Below are 20,292 nucleotides of genomic sequence, written 5' to 3'. Positions count from 1 at the left end.
ATTTATTTATTTAATAATATATTTATTCAAATATTAATAAAATATCTAAAAATTGATAACCAACTTTATCAGATAAATATTTTAATTATATAAATAAATTTATAAACCAATTCAAATCCAATTTGATTATCATATTTATTTTTCACAATTTTAAATAGATAATAGTTAACTAATTCAAAACTAATTATTTTTATTATTTATTAATTTAAAAAATTATTATTACTATTTAATAATAATTTCAAATTACACATTTTCCTTGAAGAACAAATTTCTTCCAAATATGCCATTTCACTAATTAATCCCGGTTTCAACTCTTACCTTGAATAGTGTTGATAGAGCCACCTTGGGGACTTATGGACCTATAATTTCAAGTTCCAATAAATTTAGATGATTAATTAAATATTTTTAATGTAATAACCATAAGTTACTAATCTATATATTATTTCACTAAAAATATGAGACTGCACTCTTACAATTATAGACATTTGTTTACATAGTATTTTTAATGAAAAATCAGGGATAAGAGCATCGTTTTACCTCTTTAATGATTTCTTGTTTCTTTAAGTAATATTAACTTTACTAGTGAAGGTTAATTCATAAATTGATTTATGAATTTGAGCTCAATAACCTTTTAGTTCTAAAAGCTAACCCTTAAGGGAACCATTATTCAATTCCTCTTGGAAATGTATAGATTCCATATCTGTATACTATGTCCCCAACCACTTACATCAATGAGTCCTTAAAAAAAAATTCAGCCCGATCATTTTGACAAATCATAATGAGTGAATCAAATGACTCAAACGACATAAACAGGAGTTCATAGTAATTCAGGATTAATATCAATTTGTATATGATCACCTTATTGATATGTTTAATTAATACTTATAAAACAAAACGATATTTAGCTAAGTATTAATAACATATCTGGTCCAATTTTGTATAACCACATTATAAAAAGTACCTCCACTAAGATGTCCTACTACCTCAGTAACCCGGATCTAGATTACATGTATTCATAGTACTAGTGAATTGTAGTAACAGTATGTAATCCAAAGACTCCATATAACTGTGTTTTATTGTGAACTGTTTAAATTCGTTCCCTATAATCTTAATCGTCTCGTACCAATACAAGATTGTAGTCATAATAACTTTGGAAATTTTCTCATATTCATATAATATTATTCAAATAATTATATTAAACAATTAATACATGCAAAAATTCATCTCAATTATTTATTTCATAAAAACATTGTGTAGTACATATGCTTTCAAAGACACCATTCCTAACAGGTGCCTTGCCAGTAGAATTCTCGTTCTTCTTGGATTTCTGTTTGCGTTCCTTTCTCTTCTTGCTCTTTGAAGATGAAGATGAAGCCAAGTTTGCCAAGCCTGGGGTAGACTTAGCTTCTGTAGTAGACTTCTTTCACTTGCTCAGTCCACCAGATATGACCTCAAATATTTGGAGCTCATTCAACAACTGGGTCACCCCATATTCAAACTTGTTAAGGACGTAGTTGGTGGTGAACATAATGAAATCGGTAGTGAGGCTGTTGAGTAAAAGCCCCACTTGAGTTTCCTCATCTATGCGGGCTACATGCAACTCGGCTTATTGGAAATAGTTTGTCATCTTAATGAAGTGGTCACGAACATGCATTCTGAGTGCCATCCTATCATTGTCATACTTCTTTGTGGCATCAAAATGAGCTTGCATATATTTTTTTCCGAAGATCTCTTGAAGTTGTTCCATGATCTCGAATGCAATGGCAACATTCTCCAACTTGTTCTTGAGCATGTCAAACATGCTAGCAAGCATATACACCATCGTTTTGTTGTTGACAGCTTGCCAACATTCATAATCCTCCTTTGTAGTTGTGGAGGCCGCTGTATTAGGAATAGTAGGGCATTCATCGGTCATCATGAAATTTCCATTATCCCCATTCAGCACAATGTTGATGTTGGACTTCCAGTTCGCAAAGTTTTTGCCAGTCAACATGTTTTTCAACAGAAGAGAGATAATGGGGTTGGAGGCAATCGAGCTACGTATATCAAGAAGTAGAAATCAATAAAATTGCTTAACAAATTAGAAATAGCATAACAAATTGAAATGTTTAGAGATAAGCAAAATACTCAAAAATACTTATCACTTATTTCCAAGCTATTTTAACTAGCCATTAAACATGTGTCTAGGTAGGCGAGAGGGACATAAAATCACCTAGTTAAATAGGTTTTTTGTGGGTTTAGCTCATAAAGTATAGATTATTTACTTTAGGTTTGCCAAATTATAAAGATAATCAATAAACCTTAGTCTATAGGTTTCCACTAACTCTAAATTACCCATTCATAATCTATATTAAATTAATTTAGAATTAATATATATCTAATCAATTATTAAGTTTCTAAAGAAAACCTAATACGACTAAGACCAACTAAGGTAAATAGGCCTTAACAATTGGACTTATATGGAGGGAGGCTGAGTTGAGTATGTAGTTGTCACTACTACAACATCCACATCCATACAAGGCCCAAAAGACAAGAATTTGAACTTCAATCTTATTAAAAGTTACTAATTGATTAGACTTAATTTAATCATGTAAAGCAAATAGGCATTCACAAGTGGAGTCACCCATAAAAGAGGAATTTAAACTTTACACTTTCAATGAGCCCAGATAAAACCTAATTTATTATGAAATTTTTTTATTTTTTTCCCACCATCTAAAATACTGGGTCTTCACTATAAACTCATCATCTAAGCCCAATTGCAAAAATGACATATAATGATGCATGACATGTTATGTTTAATTGGATGGGCCAAGCAAAAAACCTATACGACATGTGACACAATTTATGTATGAACATATTTATTTATGAAATAAATAAAGAAAAATTATTGGGTAGTGATTGTTTTTAATCACTACCTATAGGCACTGTTAGTATTTTTGGTATATAGATAAGTCGCAACTCTATTTTTTTTTACATGACGGTGTATAATATAGTTACAATGAATCTCTCACAAATTTTTAGGAATTTTCGAATAATTTAGAATGTCGAAATCACAATTCAAATAGCCTATTGCACGCGCGTATAAATTTCGAAACATGCACACGTGCAACAAGCTGTTTGAATCATGATTTCGACATCTTAAATCATTTATAATTTTTCTAAAAAAGTTTGGGAGATCTCCTGTCACTACATTATATACGGTCATGTAAAAAAATAAAGTTGCAATTTATCTATCTACCGAAAATACTAAAAGTGTCTATACGCAATGATTAAAAATAATCACTACTATAATGATACCCATAAAAAAATGCTAAAATAAATCATAATCAATTTATTAATAAAAAAAATCAATCAATCAGTTATGCATAGTTAAATTAAGGGTGTATAACCATTTGGTACCTTGTGTTTAATCGAAATACAAACTTGGTAACATATATTTTCAATAATGCTCATTTGGTACCTTGCAAATTGAAATCGTACATATTTGGTACCCTAGACTCAAATTTGAACAATAAACTTTTATCAACATGACCAAACTACCATTAGTTATATGTAATTAAGTAATTAAATTTGAATTTGAAACCCATATAATTGAGGGTAGTTTGGTCATATTGATACAATTTTATTAATCGAATTTGAGTCCAAGGTACCAAATATGTACGATTTCAAATTACAGAGTATTAGAAGAGCATTATTGAAAACATAGGGTACAAAGTATGTATTTCGATAAAACACAGGTTACCAAATGCGTATTTACCTTTGAATCAATTCAACAAATTTCCCAAAAGGATTCTAATCAATAAAATCCTAATAAACCAATTAATTAAATTACTCTATTTTTTTTCCTTGTTAAGAAAAAAATATTTTCAAGATAATTTAAAATAAATAAAATATATGCTCTTAAATATTTTATCACAAAAATTAATTACCAATTCATTATTTTCCAAAAAAAAAAAAAAAATTAGGTCGAAAACAAATTAGACAATTAACCCTAAAACACAAAATAAGGAAACTGAAACTTAATGGCAGTGGCGACTGGCTGGCAGGGGCGCATTGAGCGTGGGATGCATGCACGCGAGGCGAGCAGGGGCCGCACAAGACAATTTTTCTCAAAAAAAATTAAGAAAGAAATTGTGTAATTTTTCAAAACAAGTTTCTTATAAAGAATTTTATGGGTCTTATCTAACAAAAATAAAACACACATAAACACTAAAGAAAAACATTGAACAATTAATTTAGCAAATTAACATACATAAAAACTTAAAGATGCATATTATTTTCACGCTTGTACAATTTCCATCAAATTAAACCTTCAACTAACATATCATCAATTAAGTATCACATACTCATGCACATGAATTAAATTATATAACCTAGGCTCTAGTACCAATGGAAGGATGTCATGCATAATAGTTTAAGACAAGGTTTTCATATTTAGAAACAAGGGTAAATACTCATTTGATACCCTGTGTTTTATCGAAATACAAACTTGGTACCATCTGTCTATGATAATTATCAATCGATACCATCTGTTTGCAAAAACTACATAGTTTGGTACCCTTCGTGCGCTTAAATTTTTAATATTCCCATAATACCCCTCATTTTAATGATTTATTTAATTTTAAATTGTTTTATTATTTTTAAATGATTTGAATATATTTTCAAAATTCATAAAATAAAATAAATGTTCAATTAAAACTTTAAAATAGTTTTAATAAACAAAATTATTTTGAAAATATATTTAATTAATTAATAAAATGAAATTAAAAAAAATTAAAACGATTAAAAACTTATTAATTAACTTTAAATAAACCTAAGTTTTAATTTAATTAACAAATCAATCCAATTTTGAAACAAAAAATGTAGGTGAGATTGGGAGGGTGGAAACTGAGATGGTAAGGGTGAGATTTGGTGAAATATTGTATTTTTTTTCATTAATTAAATTAAAATTTAGGTTTATTTAAAGTTAATTAATAAGATTTTAATTTGTTTTATAATTTTTTAAGTCCATTATTTTGTTTATTAAAATTATTTTAAAGTTTTAATTAAACATTTATTTTATTTTATAAATTTTGAAAATATATTTAAATCATTTATTAATAATAAAACAATAAACAATTGAAAATCAAATAAATCTCTAAAATGACAGTGAGAATGGGAGGGTGGTGAACTGAGATGGTGAGGGTGAGATTGGGTGAAATATAATTTTTTTTTCATTAATTAAATTAAAATTTAGATTTATTTAAAGTTAATTAATACGATTTTAATGTTTTGATTCCATTTTTTATTTTTAATTAATTAAAATAATTTTGTTGTTTATTAAAATTATTTTAAAGTTTTAATCAAACATATATTTTATTTCTTGAATTCTGAAAATATATTTAAATCATTTAAAAATAATAAAATAATTGAAAATCAAATAAATCACTAAAATGATGGGTAATTTGTGAATATTAAAAATTTAAACAGACAGAGGGTACCAAACTATGTAGTTTTTACAAACAGATGGTATTGATTGATAATTATCAGAAACAGAAGATACCGAGTTTGTATTTCGATAAAGCACAGTATACCAATTGAATATTTACCCTAGAAACAATAAAAAAAACATGAAAGCAACAAGAACATGTTCATATTGAAAACTTAAATTGTACATGTACGCAACAGAAAATATTATGAATTCCTCCATTTTGATTCTCTAACCTTTTGTCCTTGTTGAATGTTATTTATTGTTAAGAATAAAAAATGCAACACCAAACGGAACCACAATCTTCGAAGTCTTTCTCTAGATCAAAAGTAATTTAGTGTGGGCTTGTTCTCAATACATGAGATGAGAAAACATAGAGAGAGAGAGAGAGAGAAAGTAAGAGGGTGGCAGTTTTGAGAGGATTTGTAAGTGTCACTTACCCAAAAATGTCTAGCCCTAACCTCTCATAAGCTTCCTCTTTATAGCCAACACCTAGGGCATTTTAATTACAAATTAAATAATTATATTTAAACAAATAGATGAAATTTTATTGAGCCACAAAATGGCTTAACAAACCTCTCTTGGACGCCCACTATAGGGGTGGAATTACCAAGATTTTAGCTTTGAATTGGTTTCTCAATTTGATTCAAAATTCAAATATTTATTTATTTGAATATTAATTAATTAAATCATGTCAAATTATTTAATTATTATTTGATCCTTGATTTAATCTATTTCATTAATATTAATATTAATTTATCAATATTAATAAAAGTGGCCCAAGTGTCTATAAAATTACTCTTTGAGAATTTTCAATTAAATCCACAATTTTCTTATATCTTTTCTCACTAAGTATTTTTGAAATACATGTGATCTAGATTTGGATTACTAATGTGGATAGACATCTTAGTAAATGTACTTTATATAATTAGAATATATATGACATGAAGGACGTGAATTAATGTAACGGCGTGGATAACCAAGACCGTTGCACTGTGTATTTTAAAATAGTGCAAGACTTGCTAATCAAGTCATTTGAACAATAATGTGTTCCTAAAGTCAACTATCATGTTAGGGTTAATGGATTTGATCATAAACGGTTAATTTTCATTAAAATGGATGTTTAAAACATGGGATCCCAAAAACAGGGCATAAGTGATAATTTGCAACTCTCAAAAGTTTTATACAACCAAAAGCCACTATAATGGCAAAATACAAATTCTAAGGCTCTGTCCCTGTACTATCCCTCGGTTGTGGTGGACGAGCAGCTGACAATGTACATCTCGCCCCCAGAGCTCTCCAACTCATGGTTGATCCAGCTGTCCCTTGCCTTTACCTGCACCACGTATCACCAGTGAGCCAATGCCCAGCAAGAAAACCATAGCAACAAGTACATAATCAGTAATAGCATCCAATCAATCATAAAACAGTCACCCAGAAATTCAACGAATTACATGCATCAAGTAACAGTAGAAAACATGTACTTTCAGGATATATCTTAATCAACATACAACTCTACAGGGTCGGCGCCCTTAGGCTGAGCCCTCTATTTACTCAATTGACTCCAGCTCGCTTAGGCCGAGTCCATTGTTTATTTAGCTGACCCCGACTCACTGTGGCCGAGCCGCGTCCTATGTGCAAGTCATCAGCCCCGGCTCTCTTAGGCCATTCATTGTCATATACCACAATAATCTTACAAACACAATACAACCATTCAATTATTTGTAACCTCAGTCCCATTCTCAACCATACAAGGGTGCAGTTTTCTTACCTCGAATCCCGAGCGAAGAATATAAAACGGTCTCGAGCACGATCCTCAGTCGTGAGCATTATCGATAAACTTCAATTACAGCTTAGATCCTCAATAATACTCTAACTAATCCCAGCTAGGTTTTCCTCCAAATTCCCAGCTCCATTATAGCTTCGTCCCCTTCAATTCTCCAAGTTTCACCCAAGTTCCAAAGAGAGTAAGAGAGAAAACGTGTAGGAGGTGAGAGAGAGAAATTCCGTAAGTTTCTAGTTCTTTTCCTAAGTCTTCTGAGTATAGCCTAACCCAACAAAAGTCTATTTTTCCCTTTAAACTTATTAATCCTCTAAGGGCTCTAAAGGGTAAAACTGTCATTTTCCCCCGGTTCCCGCTAATACCTCAAATGTTCCTACCATTTATCAATTAACCCTGTTATGTATAATTAATTACCAAATATTTATTCATTACTCAATAGATCCCAAAATATTCTCTAAATTCCCACAAATACCCCTAGGCTTACCCCCGAGCTGGGTATTAAACCCCACCGTGACTATTTCGCTAATCCGCTCAGTAGGACTGTCTTGAGCCATATACTGCAAATATATCCACATAATAATGTGGTCTCAACCATTTATCACATAAAATCATGTTTATGCCCTCAACGGGCCAAAATTACAAATATTCCCTTATAAGCTATAAAGGGCCCACATGCATATCTAATACTCATAAACATGCATACAATATACTCACATAATCATATTAATCATTCATTCCACATAATCACGCATTTAACCAATTAAACATTCATATATTAAATTATGCCCTCTTGGCACTCTAATAAAGGCACTAAGCCCTAATAGCAATTTTGGGTCGTTACAACTATCCCCTCCTACTGCGAATTTCGTCCTCAAAATTTACCTGAATAACATAGGATACTGATCCTGCATAGCTGACTCAAACTCCCAGGTCGCTTCTTCGACCATGCTATTCCTCCATAATACTTTGACTAGAAGAATCGTCTTGTTTCGTAGAAACTTATCTTTCCTGTCTAGGACCTGAAATGGTTGTTCCTCATATGTCAAATCTGTCAACAAATCCAAATCCTCATACTTAAATACATGAGTCGTATCTAAGATGTACTTCTGAAGCATAGAAATGTGGAATACGTCGTCAACCCCTAATGACGATGGTGCCAATGCCAACCTGTAGGCCACTAGCCCGATCCTCTCTAGGATCTCAAAAGGTCCTATGAATCTTAGGCTCAGCTTGCCCTTTTCCCCAAACCTCTTCACCCCTCGCAGTGGTGACACTCGTAGAAATACGTGGTCCCCTACCTGGAACTCCACGTCCCTACTCTTAGGATCAGCGTAGCTTTTCTGTATGCTTTGTGAAGTGAGCATTCGAGCTCGGATCTTCTCGATAGTCTCATTAGTCTTCTGAACCATCCCTGGTCCCAAATACTTCCTTTCACCCAACTCATCCCAATGAATGGGCGATCTACACCTCCTCCCATGTAAAATTTCGTATGGGACTACTCCAATCGTTGATTGATAAGTGTTGTTGTATGAAAACTCAATCAACAAGAGATTCTTACTCCAAGACCCCTCAAATTCCAACACACATGCTCTAAGCATGTCTTCCAATACCTGAATGGTCCTCTCAGACTGTCCATCTGTTTGAGGATGAAAGACTGTACTGAGCTTCAACTGAGTCCCCATAGCCTTCTACAAACCACCCCAAAACTTGAACGTAAATATAGGATCCCAATTTGATATTATAGACTTAGGAACCCCATGGAGACGTACAATCTCCCTCATGTACAACTCCACGTACTGATCCATAGTATAGGTTGTCTTCCCTGGTAGAAAGTGAGCTGACCTGGTGTATTTGTCTACTATAACCCACACCGAGTTATGTAGCCTTGTTGTCCTCGGTAAACCTCCCACAAAATCCATAGTGACATCCTCCCACTTCCATTCGGGAATACCCAAAGGCTATAGCAACCCCGTTGGTTGCTGATGCTCAGCCTTCACCTGCTGACAGGTCAAACACTTGGCCACATACTCTACCACATCCTTCTTCATCACACGCCACCAATATAACGTCAGTAAATCTTGATACAACTTCGTGGTGCCTGGATGGAGTGAGTATGGTGTAGTATGGGATTCATTCAGTATCTGTCATCTAATAACCACATCTGTCGAGACACAAATCTGACCCGTATTTCGTAATAAACCTGTCTCTGAAATGGAATAGTCCTTAGCCACTACGGCTAGGACATTCTCTCTAACTTCCTACAACTGTAGATCAACCAACTGAACTTCTCTTATCCTCTCTAGAAGGGTCGACTGTAAGGTAATATTGGCCAAATGACCCACAACAAGCTCTATCCTCGCTCTAGCCATCTCTTGTGCCAACTCCCTTGATATCTGTGTAGAGCTGAATAATTGTCCCGAGCCCCTCCAGCTCAACGCATCTGCCACCACATTGGCTTTCCCTGGGTGGTAAAGGATATCACAATCAAAGTCCTTCACCAACTCGAACCAATGTCTCTGCCTCATATTCAAGTCCTCTGGGTGAAGAAATACTTCAAACTCCTATGATCGGTGTATATCTTGCACTTCTCACCATATAAATAATGTCCCCAAACTTTTAGTGCGAACACCACTGCTGCCAATTTCACATCATGGGTAGGGTACCGCTGCTCATACTCCTTCAATTGTCCTGATTCATAAGCAATAGCCTTCTCATTCTGCATCAACACGCATCCCAATCCCAACCTCGATGCATCACAGTATACTACAAACTTCCCTCCCTCCGAAGGAAGGTTCAACACCGGGGTAGCAATCAACCATTGCTTCAATTTCTGGAAGCTATTCTCACACTTGTCTAACCAAACAAACTTCAAGTTCTTCCGTGTCAATTCTGTCATCGGTGCAGCAATCTTCGAGAACCCTTCCACGAACCGCCTGTAATATCCTGTTAATCCAAGGAAGCTCCTAACCTCTGAGGCATTATTTGGCCTCGGCCAGTCTCTCACTACCTCTACCTTAGCTAGATCCACCTTAATTCCATCTTCACAAACAATGTATCCAAGGAATGTCACTTCTGGTAACCAGAACTCACACTTCTTACACATGGCATACAATCGATGTTCTCTCAATCTCTGCAACACCTGTCGGAGACCAAGTCAAAAATGATTTCTATTCTTTTATTGATAATAAAATGAGATTACAAAGAAATTGAATTTTAATTAGGGCATAAAACCCCAACAAACTCCCACTTGCACTAATTTAAACTAATGCCTTAATTCAACTAATCCCATTTCCTTAATATGCTTATCAAATGTAGCTTCTAGTAATGTCTTTGTAAATGGATCGACAAGATTGTCTTCAGATGCAATCTTCACAACCTTCATATCTCCCTTGCCATATATTCTCGAATTATGTGATACTTCCTTTCTATATGCTTACTCCTCTTGTGACTTCGAGGTTCTTTCGAGTTGGCTATCGCTCATGTGTTGTCACAAAACAACACAAGCGGTTTATCCATATCTGGAATAACACCAAGATCTGAATATAACTTCTTTACCCAGACTCTTTCCTTAGTTGTTTTAGATGCAACTATGTACTCAACCTCCATGGTGGAATCTAAGATCGCAGACTGCTTTACGCTTCTCCATATCAAAGCTCAACCCCCAAGAGTAAACACCATTGTAGAAGCAGACTTCCTGTCATCGACATTAGTCTGAAAATCTAAATCGGTGTAGCCTACAGGGTTCAGAACACCACCCTTGTAGACTAACATATAATCCCTAGTCCGCCTTAAATACTTTAGAATATGCTTAACCACTATCCAATTTCTAGTCATGAGTTTGAGTGATACCTGCTCACTAGTCCCACTACATAGCAAATATCTAGTCTAGTACACAACATAACAAACATCAGACTTCCAACTATAGTTGCGTAAGGAACTTTTCTCATTACATCTTCCTCTTCAAGAGTCTGGGGAGACTGTTTCTTTCAAAGATGAATTCCATGGCGGACAGTAGACGTCCTTTCTTGGAATTTGTCATTGAGAAATGTTCAAGAAATTTATCAATGTAATTTACTTGAGATAGAGCTAAGAGTTTGTTCTCTCTATCCCAAATGATCTGGATACCTAGAACATAACTCGCTTCACCCAAATCCTTCATCTGGAATTGAGTGTTCAACCAATTCTTCAAATCAGATAATTTCTTAACATTGTTTCGAATGAGTAAGATATCATATACATAAAGAACAAGGAATACCACTATTTGATTTGCCTTAAGTTGGTAAACACAAGGCTCATCAATATTTTGGTCAAAGCCATAGGTTTTGATTATCTCATCGAACCTAAGGTTCCAGGAACGAGAAGCTTGCTTAAGTCCATAAATGGACCTATTCAACTTGCAAACTTTTCCGTCTTGTTCAACTACTTTAAATCCTTATGGCTGATCCATATAAATGACTTCATCAAGCTTCCGATAAAGAAAAGTTGTCTTGACATCCATTTTCCATATCTCATAGTTGAGAGCGGCTGTTATGGATAGGAGGATGCGAATGGACTTGAGCATGGCTACTTGACTAAAATCTCCTCATAGTCCACACCTTTTCTTTGGGTATAACCCTTTGCCACTAATTGAGCTTTCTAAGTTTTGATCATTCCATCAACACCTCATTTCTTCTTGTAGATCCACTTGCACCCAATGGCCCTAAAGTAATTAGCTGCTTCCATGTAATGCCCCGAATTTCCTAATAAGGGTTAGGACCTTGATTAGGAGGCCGGGAGGGCCATAATTGATTTATCATGACATTAAATGATCATGTGGATGTTAATGTGAATTATATTATTATATGATGATTAAATGCATGCATATGGGTGTATTTATAGTGATAAGGGCATTTTGGTAATCTGGCCTGTTGAGGGCATATCTGTAAATTGGGTGCATATAGTAATTTGTGAATGAGATTTTATTATTATGGAGATATATTCGAGCTATTCGGCATGAGACAATCCTAGATTATGAGTTAGCGGTTTTGTCATAACGGGGTCAAGTTTGGGGTAATAGAAATGTTTATTTGATGATAAATTGGGAGTATTTGAGATCAGGATGGAATTCTGGAAGTTTTGACTATAATGTCCCCGGGGGTGTTTTTGGGACCCCGAGCCTTAGATTTTATTTGAGGTTACTTAAGCTTGAAGTAGCTTGTCAGATAAGAACGTATGTTAGAAAGTTTCTCTCTCCCTTCCCGATAGCCTATTTTACCGTTCGAAGCTTTCTTGAAGGAATCTCGAGTTCTAAGAGTCGGAATCAAGCGAGGGTCGAGGCATAGCAATCCTAGGAAAGATTAGAAGCTTCTTAACCAAAGGATTTGACGAAAAACAACCCAATCAAAGGTAATCTAAGTTTGAAGTTTTGAGTTTCTAAAGTTTTTAAGCTTAGAATTGGACTTTGTGAATTGTTGAGTTTTTGGTTGGTTTGAACCTTGGGTTTTGAGGGTTTTGGAGTATTGGGAAGCTTGGGAACTTTTATTTTATGATTGGGGGAATGTTTGGGTATGTTTTTGGAGGATTTGGAGTGATAAAATCATGTTTGGGAATGGTTCTGGGTTGGGCGTCGCGGCTCTGTTCTTGGGCACCGTGGCCCTAGCTCGAGGTAGTAGGTGGGCTCTCTGTTTTACTGGGCGCCGCGGCCCTTGGTGTAGGGCGCCACGACGCTTGCCTCTAGAATTTATGGGGGCCGCGGTCCAAGGTGCCAGGGCCGCAGCCCTTGCCCTGTTTTCACCCCGTTTGCTCGTTTTGACCCCGGGAACTTAGCTATAGGCCTCGGGAGTGTTCCTACTACTTGGATTAGTTGGGATTGATCTTCTGGAGGTTGGATATTTGTGTGGAAACCTATGTTGATCATTTTATTGATGGTGTCCCATATTTGGTTATGACTAGGTGACCGCTAAGGGCTTAAAGGTTGATCGTTCTCAAGGGTCGTTCTTATATTGGTTCTAGCTCGAATCTGAGGTAAGAAGACTGCACCCTATGTATATGTGACATGCATGGCTATTATTGGTGCATGTTGGATTGTTAAATATAATGCATATGATGCACGAGAAACATGTAATTAGGACATGCTTTATAGACTGAGTATGATATTGTTCAGAGCTTGAGCCTCTGTGTTCGTGCATAGTTCTAATTGTACTAGTACATGTTAAGTAAGCATACTGAATACATTGTTTATGGATATTGGATATGTGATATATTTTTGGTGGCATGGCTTACTTGTGTGTGGCACTGACTTACTAGTCAGAATCGGCAATGGTGTTAGATCCATCTGTGAAGTTGTGATTTACTAGTCAAGTTCACAATGGGTTGAACACTGATCGTGTTTTACTGACCTAAGAGTCAGAAATGGCATAGTGTCATGAACGCCGAGCCAAATGAAGATTAGATCTAATTGATATCAGCAAGAATGACTCATATGGGGTATTAATGCTAGACCGACCCTAAGGTCGATGAACTTATAAGCGCTTGGCTAGTCTGAGACTAGTTATTCAGAGCCAGGGCATATGGCCCGGTGACTGTTCGTCACATGGCTAGAGGGGGCTATACCCACTTTTGTGACTGTTGCGACTGTCACCTATTTATTGGGGCTAAGAGTCCTGGATGATTATTATGATCATTGGTTGACGTGTTATACTCAACATTATGTGGATCTGTTGCCTGTTGGAGTAGGGCGTGTGCCTTATGATCCGATGACATGTTATAGCTATTCATGAGCATATTAAGTTTTCTTGCTGGGGTTCGGCTCACGGGTGCTATGTGGTCCAGGTAAAGGCAAAAGAAAGCTGGACCATCCTTGAGTTGGAGAGCTTAGGTGATGAGGTGTACATATGCAGCTGCTCGTCCACCACGGATGAGGTTGAGAAGGAACTAGGGTTAAACCCTGTTTTTCCGCATAGAACGGCCTGCTGTAAATATTTTCTTGTAATAGACTCTAAAATTATAATTTCGGGATCCCAACATATATATTAAACGTTCTAATGAAAGGTTACATCTTATCCAAAGTATTTAATCCCTAAACCGCTAATCATACCTAGTTACACGATTTTGGCCAAATGACTCGATTAGGGAGTTTAGCACTTTTTACAAGGCACACCGTAACGGTCCCTAGAGTTGGGGCGTTACATTCCACAAGATCCCAGACGAAATTTGAGTACACGGACTCCATTTCTTATTTCATGGCTTCAATCCATAGCTCCTTTTCAAGGCTAGCCATTGCCTGTTTGAAAGACAACGGATCATCGTCGCCAGTGTCACCAACAACTATATTGGTTTCACCTTCCAAACCATAGTGAATTGGGTTCCTAGAAACCCTCCCACTACGACGAGGCTCCATGCCTGTTTGCTCAGGAACAATGGTACTTTCTTCATTTAAATCGACTTGTGTTAATTGGATATGAAGAGTGGGAATTTCATCGTCAACTTTCATTGATGACAATGGATCATTGGTTGGAGTCAATTCTTCATCCATCTCCTTTAAGACTACTCTGCTGCGCGGTTTGAAGTTTTGGACATAGTCATTTTCCAGAAAAGTAGCATTCGTTGAAGTAAACACTTTATTTTCTGAATGACTATAAAAAATTCCACCCCAAGTGCCTTCAGGATAGCCAACAAACATGCAAACTTTTGTTCGTAGTTCTAGCTTTCCTTCTTTTTTCCTCAAGATGTGGGTAGGACACCCTAGATTCTATAATGACGTAAAATAGGGTCACGACCATTTCAACATTCTAAAGGTGTTTTGGGGATTGATTTGGACGGTATGACATTTAGAATGTCATTCACAGTTTCAATTGCATGTCTCCAGAATGAAGTTAGCAGATTTGAGTAACTCAGCATACATCTAACCATTTCCAATAAAGTTATGTTCCAGCATTCCGCTACACCATTTTGTTGTGGAGTACCCGGGACAATAAGTTATGATAAAATTCCAAGTTCGGTTAAATGATCTTGGAATTCCATATCTAAATATTCTCCACCCCTATCAGATCGCAAGATCTTTAACGTTTTACCTAATTGGTTCTGAGTCATAGCTAGGAATTCCTTAAACTTTGATAATGTTTCTAATTTCCTATGCATTCAGTAAATACATGAGTATCTAGAGTAATCGTCAATGAAAGTGACAAAATACTCAAAACCACCCCTGACTTTTACATTCAAAGGTCCACAAAAATATGAATGAACAAGTCTAAGTGGTTCCTTGGCCCTATAACCCTTTGCAGAGAATGGACGCTTGGTTAGTTTGCCTTATAGACAAGATTCACAAACAGGTAATTCACTTAAGGTGAGTTCCCTCAAAGGCCTGTCCTTTGTAAGTCATTGAATCCTATCATAGCCAATGTGACCTAGTTTCAAATGCCATAAATACATCATGTTCTTATTATCGGTCATTTGACGTTTATTAGTCCTAGGTTTAGCTACTTTGAATAAATCATTATTAAGCGTGAGGGGTTCATTAGGTCGCATAATATAAAGTCTGTTTTCCAAACATGCAATACACAATTGTGATCCATTGAAATAAATAGATATATTAGAACTTGTAAAAGTCATAACAAATCGTTCTAATTGTAATATGGAAACTGAAATTAAATATCTACTAAAATTCGAAATAAAAAAATCCATCTTTCAAAATTAAATATTTATTTTCGAACTTTAGGCGAGCTCTTTCTCTAGCTTGGACTGCAATGAACGCTCTGTTCCCAACTCTAAGCTTTAAGATGCCTTCATCCACTTCCTCCCATGATTCAAGAAGCTGTAAAGAGTTACAAACATGGTTAGTAGATCCAGAATCAATAATCAAGACAGATTTATCATTATCTAAAACACATGTTTCTAAGATGAATGAGCTATAATCATTACCTTTGTCTTTCGGTGCTAGAAACTTGGGGCAATCATGTTTCCCATGCCCCTTCTCATTGTAGTGAAAACACTTACCTTTACCTTTCTTGTTCTTCTTTTTCTTGCCCTTAGGCATTTGGGCACTTGATTGTGCACTCATGTTTGCAGCCTTTGCAGGCCTGGGGTTGGTGTTTTGTCCACCTTTCTTATTGTTTCCAGCTTTCGAAGAAGAAATTAGGTTAGCTTCAGCATTAGCTGGATCAACATCAGCAGAAGTCTTCTTTTCTCCTCCCTTACTTGGTCCACCATGATAGACTCGAAATTCTAAAGCTCGTTCATGAGTTGTGTCAGACCATAGTTGAGTTTGTTCATCACATAGTTGGTGGTGAACTCCAGGAAAGTTGGAGAGAGACTATTTAGGATTAAGCTTAATTGAGTCTCCTCATCTATTATTGCTCTGTGCAGTTCATCTTAATGAAGTAATTTGTCATTTTGATCAGCTTATCGCGAATGTGTTGAGACAGTGCCATTAGAGCATTAGCATATTTCTTGGTGGCCTCAAAACAAGTTTGCACTGATTTTTCTCCGAACATGTCTTGGAGCTGATCCATGATTTCGCAGGTCGTCTCGACATTCTCCATCTTTTTCTTGAGAGTGTTGACCATACTGGTCAACATGTAGTATCGTGCCTTGTTGTTAGCCGCTTGCCAACGCTCGTATTAGTCTCTAACAATTTTGGTAGCTCCATCAACTGGAACTTCCGGGGATTCTTCATTCATGACGAACTTGGAGTTGTCACCAATCAACATTATGTTGATGTTCTATTTCCACTTAAGGAATTTTTCTCCAGTGAGTTTATCAATCGAAAGTTGAGAAAGGATGGGAGTAGACACAACCATAATAATACTACATATTATCAATAAAATAGAAATCAATCACATTCGCTCAATAAAACTTCTATTCACTCAAATTTCAAGAAATAGTACAAGATATACCACAAAATATGTAAGATATGGAAAAAATTCCAAAATAATCATATCTCTATTTCTTTAGGTGTTTTAACTAATCTATGATATTGTTGTCTTGGTTGGCGAGAGTAAAAAAATATCATTAGTTAAATAAAGTTGTAAAATCATTTAATATTGGTTACCATTATTAACAACCTACTATTCGATCAAAATAAGAAAACAAAATTTTTTATTTTATGAGCTAGACCCACGGTTTCGATAATAATAGATTTAGTCCTAACAGTCAGCGTAGGGGTGAGTCTATTAGAAATTGACCTATAATTATCTATCTTTCGAAATCTAACCTTGTCAAAATAACTAATGAACACCTTCTGTAGGGGGATGAATTGAAGCGTCTCGAGGCCCCATTAAGCTATAGACCTTGTTAAGCCAACGGTGGAGATCGAATATAATTCTTAAAATAAGCTTATTATTTAATTAAAAATAGTATTTTTATTATTAATTTTTGAAAATTAATGACTATGGTTCTCCAAAAAATTGTAAAATTAAAATTTTAAAACCAAAGTCCAATAACTTTCTATTAATTCTAAAGTGTCACATTGAAACGAATTCAATTAAATTAGAATTAATTTGTTGCTAATCAATATTTAAGTTTAACTATTATAATGAACCTACACAATTAAGTCCAACTCAGAACAATTGAGCTTGTATGGAGGAGGGCTGGGTCTAGTATGTCGTTCTCACTACTAGGGCCCCCTAAACTTCCATACAAGGTCCAAAAGACAGAAATTTAAACATTTGTTTTATTAATTGTTATTAATTGATTAGGCCCACTATAGTCATGCAAAGCAAATGGGCTTCACAAGTAGAATCACCCACAAGAGAGGAATTTCAACTTTACATTTTCTAATGGGCCAAAATAAAACCTATCATTTTATGAATTTTTTATTTTGCAAAATATCATATATTATGCAAACATATGGGCCACTATATTGCATTTAAGCCCAATTGAAAAAATACCACATATAGTGTAAACAGACATGTTATAATTTGATGGACCTAATCATGTTACTATATAAGTAAGTCTATGAAATTATGCAAAAAAATACCACAATTTATTTTATTTGCAAAAATACCACAATTAATTTTCTAGAATTTATCCAAAATTCGAATTCATTATATTTTTGCAAAAAGAAATAAGTCAATTTAAATGAAATTTATCAACAATTAACAAAAGTTCATTTTAATTTCATTTATCACAATAAACTTATTTTAGGTTATTTTGAAAAATATTAATTTAATTTAAATAGGATTTATCAACAATTAACGTAAAGTTAATTTAAATCCCATTTATCAACAAAAAAATATTTTATTAATTAGTTTGCAAAAAGTGATATTTTTAAAATTTAACCAATTTTAAATATTTAAAAAAAATATCATTAACTGTTTTTCAAAAAATATCTTCTCTTGTTACAACTATCATCAAATATCTTAACAATTTATAAAAAAAAAAAAAAATATTAATAGTTATAACAAACCTAAAATATATTTTTGGGTTTGCTATAAAAATTAATTTTATATTTTATTATATTTATGTTTAATTAAAAAAATAAAATTAATAAAAAAAATTATTGAACAATACCTGTATCGGGTATTGTTCACTGTTGGTCGTTTGGAGAGGTGCGCGTGCGCATGAGATGCTTGTCGAGGGTCGCTTGGTGATGCGCGCTGCTGGACCCAGGAAGTGCGCACGCGGTGTGAAGGGCTACGCGCGCAGGTGGCCCTTGCAGCCAAAAATTTTTAAAAACACTTTATGTGTAATTTTCAACCCAAAAATGTTTTCTAAATAATTTTTACAACGTTTTACACCAAATAAATCATTAATAAAATTTAACTGCATAGAAAACCCAACAAAATAGCCCAAATTTGCTAATAATCTCATAATATTCAATATGCTTCATAAAAAACATGAAGTCCATCCAATTACTCAACACATCAAATAATTCAATTTTACCATGTTCATGCATGAAAATAAAAATTATCAAAGGCTCTGAGGCCAGTTGTTGGAAATTACTTATACAAGATCTTATTTATTTTCAGGTAAATCATATATTAAACAACTTAATATAAGAAAACCTATAACATGTTTCTATAATTGAATTAAACAGGGATAATGATAAGAACACTTACATTATATGCAACGGAATGAATAAGCCCTTCCTTCACTTTCTCCAACCCTTGTATCCTTTATGTCGCAGGGTATCACCAAGAAATTGAACCGATCTTTAAATTTCTTTACAGTCTTCCACACTATCCTTAGAATAAACTAGACTAGACTGGGCAATTCTCAACACATGAGATAGATATAGAGAGAATAAGAGAAGAGAATATAGAGGCTTAGAAAAGGACTTTTGTTATAGAGAGAGTCTAAAACCCTAAAGAATCAAAATTATATGTTCTGTTCTCCTATTTTCAACTGTCACTTAGCATTCCTTTTATTGGCTCAATTAGGTCACTTATTTAATTAAAAAATCAATAAATTAATAGGTAAATTCAGCCCTTAGGTCAAAATTCTCATGGGCAAATTTCACATTTTATTATAAGCCCGTTGGACTTAAATTCAAGGCTTGTATTATTTTCTATTGATTAATAAATTAAATAATTATTTAAATCCTTTATTAAAATAAGTATTTATAATTTTAACCTTAATTTAAACTTATTTATTAATTTAGACACAATTTTGTCTTAATTAATAAATCTTCCCTGATATCTCTTTTCTTCTCTAAATTGCATAACTTTGTGAAAATATCCAAAATTGACATGGTCAACTTTGATAATTATAATTAATGATGAAATCAATTAATTGAGACTATTTAGATGATTTTATCCAAGGTATTCTAGGGACCATGGGCCTATGAAACCAAGCTCCAATAAGTTATCATAAATTTAACAAATAAATTACTAACTTATTAATTCCTCGTGACTCCACTAAAGACTCGGAATTGCACTCTTGAATTCATAGAATGCTCTATAAGCAATATAGATATGTTATTAGTTATCCATTGTTACAACCATAATTATCACTCAATCCTATATAGACGGTGTACAATGAGATGAGACTAAAATATCGTTTTACCCCTCATGGTATTTTATCCTTAAAACACTTAGTTCCGTGTAAATGATATTTCAGTAAACTA

At 34.3% G+C, this 20,292-nt stretch overlaps 1 protein-coding gene across 1 annotated transcript; it reads right to left on the bottom strand.

The window, feature by feature from the left end:
* Positions 1-1,606: 1,606 nt before the first annotated feature.
* Positions 1,607-1,993, bottom strand: LOC133829639 (uncharacterized). The gene has a single exon (XM_062259377.1). It carries the CDS (start codon positions 1,991-1,993, stop codon positions 1,607-1,609), a length of 387 nt encoding a protein of 128 aa, XP_062115361.1.
* Between the last annotated feature and the right edge of the window lie 18,299 nt (positions 1,994-20,292).

The sequence above is a fragment of the Humulus lupulus genome, chromosome 1, assembly GCF_963169125.1.
Source record: "Humulus lupulus chromosome 1, drHumLupu1.1, whole genome shotgun sequence".
Lineage (NCBI taxonomy): Eukaryota > Viridiplantae > Streptophyta > Magnoliopsida > Rosales > Cannabaceae > Humulus > Humulus lupulus.
This window is presented reverse-complemented; position numbering and strand designations above follow the sequence as displayed.